Genomic DNA, 10,361 nt, shown 5'->3' on the forward strand with positions numbered 1-10,361 from the left:
TGCTAGCCTTTGAATTTGTTTGCTCTTGCTTCTCTAGTTCTTTTAATTGTGATGTTAGGGTGTCAATTTTAGAACTTTCCCACTTTCTCCTGTTGGTATTTAGTGCTATAAATTTCCCTGTAAACACTGCTTTGGTTGTGTCCCAGAGATTCTGGTACATTATGTCTTTCTTCTCATTGGTTTCAAAGAACTTATTTATTTCTGCCTTAATTTCATTATATACCCAGTAGTCATTCAGGATCAGGTTGCTTAGTTTCCATGTAGTTGTGCAGTTTTGAGTGAGTTTCTTAATCCTAAGTTCTAATTTGATTGCACTGTGGTCTGAGAGGCTGTTGTGATTTCCATTCTTTTGCATTTGCTGAGCAGTGTTTTCCTTCCAATTATGTGGTCAATTTTAGAATAAGTGTGATGTGGTGCTGAGAAGAATGAATATTCTGTTGATTTGGGGTGGAGAGTTCTCTAGATGTCTGTTAGGTCCACTTGGTCCAGAGCTGAGTTCAAGTCCTGAATATCCTTGTTAATATTCTGTCTCGTTGATCTGTCTAATATTGACAGTGGGGTGTTAAAGTCTCCCACTATTATTGTGTGGGAGTCTAAGTCTCTTTGTAGGTCTCTAAGAACTTGCTCAATGAATCTGGGTGCTCCTGTATTGGGTGCATATATATTTAGGATAGTTAGCTCTTCCTGATGCATTGAGCCCTTTACCATTATGTAATGCTCTTCTTTGTCTTTTTTTATCTTTGTTGGTTTAAAGTCTGTTTTATCAAAGATGAGAATTGCAACCCCTGCTTTTTTTTTTTTTTTTTTTTTGGCTTTCCGTTTGCTCGGTAAGCATTCCTCCATCCCTTCATTTTGAGCCTATGTGTATCTTTGCACGTGAGATCGGTCTCCTGAATACAGCACACAGATGGGTTTTGACTCTATCCAATTTGCCAGTCTGTGTCTTTTAATTGGGGCACTTAGCCCGTTTACATTTAAGGCTAACATAGTTATGTGTGAATTTGATCCTGTCATTATGATGCTAGCTGGTTATTTTGCCCATTAGTTGATGCGGTTTCTTCATAGTGTCGTTGGTCTTTACACTTTGGTATGTTTTTGCAATGGCTGATACCAATTTTCCTTTCCATATTTAGTGCTTCCTTCAGGAGTTCTTGTAAGGCAGGCCTGGTGGTGACAAAATCCCTCAGCATTTGCTTGTCTGTAAAGGACTTTATTTCTCCTTTGCTTATGAAGCTTAGTTTGACTGGATATGAAATTCTGGTTTGAAAATTCTTTTCTTTAAGAATGTTGCATACTGGCCCCCACTCTCTTCTGGCTTGTAGGGTTTCTGCAGAAAGATCCTCTGTTAGTCTGATGGGTGTCCCTTTGTGGGTAACCTGGCCTTTCTTTCTGGCTGCCCTTAACATTTTTTCCTTCATTTCAACCTTGGGGAATCCAACAATTATGTGTCTTGGGGTTGCTTTTCTCAGGAGTATCTTTGCCGTCTTCTCTGTATTTCCTGAATCTGAATGTTGGCCTCTCTTACTAGGTTGGGGAAATTCTTCTGGATAATATCCTGAAGTATGTTTTCCAACTTGGATCCATTCTCCCTGTCACTTTCAGGTACACCAATCAAACGTAGGTTTGGTCTTTTCACATAGTCCCATATTTCTTGGAGGCTTTGTTCATTCCTTTTCATTCTTTATTCTCTAATCTTGTCTTTACGCTTTACTTCATTAAGTTGATCTTCAATCTCTGATATCCTTTTCTCTGCTTGATTGATTCAGCTATTGATACTTGCATATGCTTCATGAAGTTCTCATGTTGTGTTTTTCAGCTCCGTCAGATCACTTATGTTCTTCTCTAAACTAGTTATTCTAGTTACCAGTTCCTTTAACCTTTTATCAAAGTTCTTAGCTTCCTTGCATTGGGTTAGAACATGTCCTTAGCTCAGAGGAGTTTGTTATTACCCACCTTCTGAAGCCTACTTCTGTCAATTCATCAAACTCATTGTCTATCCAGTTTTGTTTCCTTGCTGATGAGGAGTTGTGATCTTTTGGAGGAGAAGAGGCTTTCTGGTTTTAGGAATTTTCATCCTTTTTGTGCTGTTTTTTTCTCATCTTCATGGATTTATCTATCTTTAGTCTTTAATGTTGGTGACCTTTGGATGGTGATTTTCCTGGGTGTCCTTTTAGTTGATATTGATGCTATTGCTCTCTGTTTGTTAGTTTTCCTTCTAAGAGTCAGACCCCTCTTCTGCAGGTCTGCTGGAGTTTGTTAGAGGTCCACTCCAGACCCTGTTTGCCTGTGTCTCACCAGTGGAGGCTGCAGAACAGCAAGTATTGCTGCCTGCTCCTTCCTCTGGAAGCTCTGTCCCGGAGAGACACCAGCTAGATGCCAGCTGGAGCTCTCCTGTATGAGGCATCTGTCAACTCCTGTTGGGAGGTATCTCCCAGTCAGTAGGCACTGGAGTAAGGGACCCACTTGAGGAGGCAGTCTGTCCCTTAGCAGAGCTTGAGTGCTGTGCTGGGAGACCTGCTGCTCTCTTCAGAGGCAGCAGGCAGGAACGGTTAAGCCTGCTGAAGCTTGGCCCACAGCCACCCCTTCCCCCAGGTGCTCTGTCCCAGGGAGATGGGAGTTTATCTATAAGCCCCTGACTGAGGCTGCTGCCTTTCTTTCAGAGATGTCCTCCCCAGAGAGGAGGAATCCAGAGGGGCAGTCTTGTTATAGCGGCTTTGTCACACTGCAGTGGGTTCCACCTGTTTCAGGTATTTTGAGACATCTTCCTGAAGGATTAACTACTTTATTATTATAAAATGCTCCTTTTCTTCTCAAGTAACATTGTTTGTTTTAAAGTCAAATATGTCTGATATTAGTATCGTTGCAGACAAAACCAGTCCCCCAAAAGATGGAATCTTTCCCTATTTGGTGTCACAAAGCCAATACATGAAACAGAAAGTGAGTGTCAAGCACTGAAGGATTTATTTGATGGCCATGGAATTGAGAAGCAGGAACACGACTCACAAATCGGCTTCTCTACTAGTGAGGCATAAAGGGGTTAAAATATAGGGTTTCTCTAATGAAGGTACTGGGCATTAAAAACAAAAGGAGGAGTATTCATGTCTTTTCTGGAAATAGGTTGCGAACTTCCTGGAACCAGTGTGCCTTCCCTTTTGTAACTTTACTGCTTCTTCTGGCCATTGTCATGGTGGTTGTCAACTGTCATTGTGCTGATAGGAGTGTCATTTAGCAAGGAAATGAGATTATAATGAACCAGATATCTTTCTGAGGTCCTTTGATAGTGATCTTGATTCTAACCAGTCTCAGCTGGACTAGTTATAAAGGAAAGTTTTTACCACAGGCATTCTGTTTCTTAAAGATAAGCAGAGTTAGGACAGGGTAGAAATTCAGCAATCTCATATAGGCATTACACTGGGTAACAGTACAGCAACCAGCATTCTTATGGTTTCTGTTTGCAAGATATGTCTATTTCCTTCCTTTTATTTTCAAGCTATTTGTGTCTTAATCTAACTCATATCTCTCATACATAGCATATAGTTGAATCTTGTCTTCATTGTTCTTACTTTAATCCAGCTGACAATTTGTTTCCTTTGTTATCAAATCACATTTAACTCTATTATTGATATGATTGATGTTATGGGCTGAATTGTGTCCCCGCACAATTAATTTGTGAAAGTCCTAAGAGTAATATTTCAGAATTTGACTTTATTGAGAGTTAGGATATTTAAAGAGACAATTAAGTATGCCTGTATATTTAATTTACATAATTGATCATTCACTTATTCATTCATCCAAGGAGTAGCATTTAACAAACTTTGCAGGCTGGCCTCCAAAAATGTACCACTAATGCACTCAGGACTGTAGACCTGACAATTCTCCTTAAGTTACCACTTCAGTCATGACTTCAAACTGCATAACCGAAAACAGATGTGTTCTCCTCAGACCCTAACTATGCGAATTCTTCTGGAATATCAAATACTCCTGCCAGACTGGATCAACAATTTAATTATTTGTGTAACTCACACTAGATTCATGCTAACATGTGTTGTGGATGAAATCTTAATCTTTTTCTCTTGTCATAAACAAGGCCACCACATGTTCATAAGCCTGACATACATAAAATATGAGTGGGGTTTTCACAAGTGGATGGGCCATGGCAAGCTCTGGAGTGTGACAATCATTCCCACCCCAACCACCCAAGCATGGGCTATAGAAAGAGCAAATGCAGAAGACAGAACAATGGAGAAAAATATGTTTGTTTTTATTTTTCAGGGCTCTAGAGACTGGGAGAGATGAAGGTACTGAAGATCAGCGATGCAAACTCATTAGGGAGGAGATGGTCTGAACTGAGTTGGAGAAATAGTCTAGTTTAATTTTTGACCTCATAGTAATTGCAGGACCAGTTCTAGACATCCATTTTTTTTCAGCTGCCTCTAGTTTTTGAACTTGCAAACAAAGGAGAACTTCTTCTCACAAGATTCATCCTTCCATTTCTTGAATCCTATAGTACAATGAGAAGAGTCAGACAGAGAGGATCAGAAGGAGGGTAGCCCCTCCTCGACCTAGGACTCAGAACAAAAAACAAGAGGAAATACTCCTTTATTTTCCAGATAAGGAGCTCACCTTTCCTCTATCCCAGTCCCCATGTTCACCCCAGAGATAAGTGGGAGGGCAATGGCAATACATGGATAGACTGTCTGCCTCTCACCTGAGCATGAAGTCAGGCTTGCACAGTAGCCAGCATTAGCACTGCTTGGGGCTCCAGTGTCCCAGGATTTGTAGGAGACCAGGGACCCACTGCTCCAGTGCCAGCGGCGATTCTAGATGGAGAAGGGCCGGAACAGGAGCCACGGTCACTCAAAAATCAATAGAATAACCAGGCCTGTGTGCACACTTAGAAACAGGCCAAGATATAGCAGAAAGAATAAATATTGTTGTCACCATGAATATCATATCATTTCCTCTGCTTTTGCTCTAAGCTTCTCCTTCTGTGGAATGTCCAAATTCCTCCTCCTCTTCCAGCAAATAATAAGTGTTCAGAGTTTGATACAGAGACCCATAAAAGCCCATTACAGAGAGTGGTTCCTGGTTTTTCTTCCTGAAGCTCAGAACTCTCGTATCCAGCATAACATTGGCTGTAGAGTAGTTGTTGATATATTATTTAGTTTATAGTGTTAAACTAAATAATATACTGTACAGTTTTATACACTTGTATAAAATGTATAACAAATGCCAGCAATAGATTCTCCTCCACTACTCATTTTCTATATAGTCTACAGAGGGACCTCTTCCAAGACAGACAATAGCAAAATAGGGAAGAAGTCGTACATAAAGATGCATTTCTAGAAGTAGACACAATGAGTGTGTGCATGAATTCCCAGGAGCCCAGAAAATTCAGATTTCAGCTCATGTCTCTAACTACCTACACTGAACTTCACAACTCATACATTATAGGATCTATAAAGAGGTTGCTTTTATTTAAACAAACAAAAAGATAAAAGTTGGCGCTCGAGGTGCCAGACCTTAAACATCCCTCTTACCTCTCAAAAATGTTTATAAGGAGATAGAGGAGGCTGCAGACTGACCTTTTTGGGGTCATGGAGGCCAATCCAGACATTGCTGTCATCAGTGCTACTCTCCTTAATCAGTGAGGCCACGAAGGCACCCTCTGCCTGGGTGAGCACAGACACCAGGTTGCCTGAATTCATGTTCTGGCAGTAGAGCTGTTGGAGAAGAAAATGGAGCACTCAGCGGAGGAGGAAGGTGTGGGGGATATACTGAGACCTTCCAGAGGATGTAACAGAAAAAGGAGAGCACAGAAATGTCCCTGATGATGCTGTCACTGACCACCAGCATCTCTGTGCTGGGAATGTGTCAAATGATGGGATAAAGTAGATTGGGAAGTTTTGGACCAGTGGTGGAATAGGGAAGGGATCAATCTTATCTCATTGCAGCCACAGAACACACTGCAAATTAGCAGCTGTCTCTACCTTCATAAGCATCCCTTCCCCTGCTGCTGTCCTCACTCACATCTGCATCAACCCAGGTCTCAGGGTCTTCATTAAAGTAGTAGCAGTAGGAGCGATAGGCATTGGTGCCTTCTGGGCAGCTGATTCGGGGATTAGGCAGCTCTGTCTGGGACTCCTGGCCTGGGGAAAAAAAAAGAGATAATTAAGAAAGAATCTCAGGGCAAGGAAAAGGCTGGAAGGTAAATTAGGGGCTTCTTGGTGTCCTTTATAAGAACATACTGATACAGTGAATACTGGGGTGACTGCTCACTTCTGCCCTCCTGCATCCTATCTCTTTTCTCTCTAGTTTCCTCTGCTCAAGATAAGAGCTCACAATGAATAGGCTAAATAAATGTGTCCTCATTTTCCTTTATTTCTGAGGCTCAGGCTTCTGCCTTTAAAGACCCAGGCTTCCACCTTTCTCAAGTTTCTCTTGGTTTCCCTGCACACGTTTGCCTTAGTTCTCCATCCTATCAATGACTACATAAAAACATCCCCCAAACTGCCATCGCATATAGATTCAATCAGATAAACTCAACCACAATGGTCACCTATAAGTGGTCCTATTAAATTCTGTCTCAAACCCACGAATGAGGTGAGGGTGTTTTTGAATGGGATAAAATCAGCCATAATGATCACTGAACAACATAAAACAACCCTGATGTTGACTTTGCTTTTTTTCAAGTGAACCCTATGCATGAGGATGGAGGGAAGACCTCAGAGCTGGGGTTGTGGGAGGTGTGGGGGAAAATCTCACCTTGACTCAGAGATAGAAACATCAGGGAGAAGATCAGCATGAAGAAGGAGTTGGTCTGAGCCATGCTTAGCAGCAGTGAATCTCTTGCTTAAGGAGCAAATCAGCAATCTCTGTAGGAGAACACAGGGAAGAAGGTTTGAAGAAGAGAGCAGAGCACCTATTATCTTTCTAACATCCCCTCCTCTCTGAATTCCTGAGAGCAGGAAGGTCCACTGAGATAGCTACACTCCCAGATATTTCTCTTTTGGTTTGGGGATAACAGAGGCCAAATTACCCAAAATCAGCTTTGGTCTTGCTTAAGCTTCATTACTACTGGGATCTTTAATTCAGAAAATCACCCTGTATCTACCTCAAAATGAAAAGAGAAAATCCCATGTTAGACATGCTCTTCTCCTCTAATGCCCCTTTACCTGTTAGTAAGTGCCTTGTCCACTTGAGGTGGCTTGTCAGGTCAGACAGAGTAGGAGCTTTATATCAGGGTCTGAGAGAGAACCACTTGATATAAATAATGGGCGGAGCAAGGAGTAAGGATCAGAAGGCCTACAGAGGGCACTGACAGTAAGAGATTCTGGCATCAGGAATAGCTTATTCCTGGCACACATTAGGAGTGGTCACAAATGACATCAACTTACCACAAACAGGTTGGCAAACTGTCCAAGTTGATGTTGAGCTTTGCCCTTCTTCCGCAGCATCCAGGTGTCCAGTTCCCATGGCCTTTAGCAGTCCTAGAAAGAGCAGAAGAGTAGATTTCTTTGTGCTATGTAAATATGGGATGATCCTTTCTTTGGTTTAGGCATGGGTAGGGGTAGGGGAAGAGTCAACTGAGTCCAAATGATTAAGCCCAATTAGCTGGTGGCTTTAAGTCATTTCTCCATTCCCTTTCAGGCTCAGGAACCTCTCAAGACCTACTTCAGAAGTCAAGGTGTATTAGTCCATTTTCATACTGCTGTAAAGATACTACCAGGGACTGGGTAACTTAAAAAGGAAAGAAGTTTAATTGACTCATAGTTTAATTGACTCACAGACTTTCCTGAGGCTGGGGAGGCCTCAAGAAACTTACAATCATGGAGATGAAGGGGAAGCAAAGCATGTCTTATATGGTGCAGGTGAGCAAGAGAAAGTGAAGAGGGAAGAGCCCTTTATAAAACCATCAGATCTTGTGAGAATGCACTCACTATCACGAGAACAGCATGGGGGAAACTACTCCCATGATCCAATCGCCTCCCACTAGGTTCCTCCATCCACACATGTAGTGGAATATGAAGTTGTTGGTTTGAAGTCAATTATCTGTTGTTGTGAAGTTACAGATAGTGATGTGAAATTAAACGCTTACTGAAATTCCCATTAAATATCCATTCAGATTCAGGGAACAAGAGCAAATCTGGAATTTAAAATTCAGTTGAAAAACTAACCAAAATGTTGACAGAAATACAGATGGCTGTATCAATTGGGATAAATGACTAAATAATATATTTTGAAATACTAACAGGAGTTAAATTAAATAAGCTAAATATCTTTATATAAACATGAGCTCATTTCAAAAGCATAGATAAAGTTAAAATGAATATTAAGTCAGTTGCAAAAACTTACAAACTAATAATATTTATATATGCTATAAAAAGGCTATTTATATTGTTTCTTTATCTATTCACATGTGGTTTAAAGTAAAATGAATCCGTAATAAAACACTATACAAAAAATTTTCATACTTGTTAGAAATGCAAAATGTGTGTTCCTTAGTTCTGCAAGGAAAAATCAGCATTAAAACAAAAAGTTCTCTCAGCGAGGCAATTTTTACTTTCTGCAGAAAGGATGCCCCTCACAGATGGAACAATGGCAAGGGCATACACAGAGTAAAGAGACACCAGAATATTTATTCCTTATGCATGAGGTCCCTATTGCTGTGTCCTGTCTCCATTGGCTGGAGCCAGACCTCGCAATCTAAATTAAAACCCGATTGGCTAATAATTTAAAATTTTTTAAAATAGGTACAAAAATAGTATTTCCAAATAAGGAAGGGGCATAGGCTGTGAACTGGGACATACCTATGAGCATGTCCAACACAAATATCTTGGTTAAGGTGCAAGGACATGGAATGTATTACGTGCCTGTGAGCATGTTTAACAGCTATATAAGATAGGGCTTAATAAAGAGTTATTAGCATAAAGCAAGGGGGCTTGAGGGAAGTTCATCTTTAAAATAAACTATTATTTCTAACACTTATGATTTATTCTTTAACAAGAAGGGAAACTCCGAAGAGGAAACTTTTTACTGTCTACGTTACTGTTTTCCTGGAGAATGTATATTTTTATTTATTTAAAATAATCATTTTAAACATAGGTGACAGAAGTTAATATTGTTTAGTCTAACAAGTTCAAAAGTGTTTATCAAACTACTCCAACTTATTTCAGCATTTTCTAAAAATAATTATGTTTTCTTAAAAGCTTATAACCAGAGAAAGATGCGAGGTTTTCTTTCTATAAGTAAGAATTTCAATCATATTATTCCAAGTTAGAAAGGGATGAAGAAGAGAGAAGTCTATTATGCTGGTTACCATAAGTTTATCTTACCAAAATCAAACAAGCAATTATTATTATTATTATCATCATTATTTTTGAGACAGGGTCTCTCTTTGTCACCCAGGTTAGAGTGCAGTGGCTCAATCATGGCTCACGTCAGTCTTGAGCCCCTGGGCTCAACTGTTCTCCCACCTCAGGCTCCTGAGTAGCTGGGAGTACAGGTGCACACCTCCATGCCAGGCTGATTTTTGTATTTTCAGTAGAGACAGGGTTTTACTATATTGCCCAGGCTGGTCTCAAACTCCTGGGCTCAAGCCACCTGCCTGCCTCAGCCTCCCAAAGTGCTGGGACTATAGGCAGGAGCAACTGTGTTAGGCCAATTTTTAAAAATTAACACAAAAAAATTCTTTGTGGTAATTTTTAAAATGAGAGTTTTTCTTTACATCAAGAAGACTTCAAATAGACGATGACTTTTCAGGTACAAAAGATCTAATACTTTCAAATACACAATAAAACACATTGTGGCTAGCACGATATGAAAGCATTTCAAAACAAATAACAATTGACACAACTCTAATAAAATGTATATTGCCCCAATAGCTGTATGCCCGTTTAGATAACAAACTGTTATTGCTCACATATGTGACTGACCAAATTCCATAGGCCAGGTAGTAAAATTGAGGACACTTACTGGCAGCCACTTTGGTTCCAAAGTGATGCCTTTGTCAAGGAAGCCATATTTCCCAATCCTTTAAGATTTATCTCCTTGTCCTTAGGATTCTGAAGGTCCTGTCCTCTGAACTAGTTTTACAAAGTTCTAAGAAGCTGATTTGAGGCCTTTCCTATCTATTTCCTTTGTTAGTCTTCACATAGGTGGAAAGGGGTAAACTGGACATCTAGTGTTAGTATATCCCCAAATGGGGACAATTTCTTGATATGCCTCAATAAAGCTTAGAGAGTTTCAAGGCTACGGCTTATTTTTAGTGCCATTGGCCATCTTCTCTCTGCTGTTCCCTGTTTTCCACCTTTTAACAGATTTTAGACTTATTATGGAGAGAGAATCTCTCTTTTGTTTAA

General features: G+C 40.2%; 1 protein-coding gene across 1 annotated transcript; it reads right to left on the reverse strand.

Moving 5' to 3' along the window:
- Positions 1-4,237: 4,237 nt before the first annotated feature.
- REG1B (regenerating family member 1 beta) lies at positions 4,238-7,210 on the reverse strand. Its single transcript, XM_032178578.2, has 6 exons — positions 7,176-7,210; positions 6,766-6,875; positions 6,031-6,149; positions 5,586-5,723; positions 4,709-4,820; positions 4,238-4,501 (listed from the first exon to the last, which is right to left on the reverse strand). The coding sequence occupies exons 2-6, from the start codon at positions 6,827-6,829 to the stop codon at positions 4,434-4,436; spliced, it is 501 nt and encodes a 166-aa protein (XP_032034469.1). The 5' UTR covers positions 6,830-6,875; positions 7,176-7,210; the 3' UTR covers positions 4,238-4,433.
- Between the last annotated feature and the right edge of the window lie 3,151 nt (positions 7,211-10,361).

Source organism: Hylobates moloch, unplaced genomic scaffold, assembly GCF_009828535.3.
Source record: "Hylobates moloch isolate HMO894 unplaced genomic scaffold, HMol_V3 SCAFFOLD_15, whole genome shotgun sequence".
Taxonomy (NCBI): domain Eukaryota; kingdom Metazoa; phylum Chordata; class Mammalia; order Primates; family Hylobatidae; genus Hylobates; species Hylobates moloch.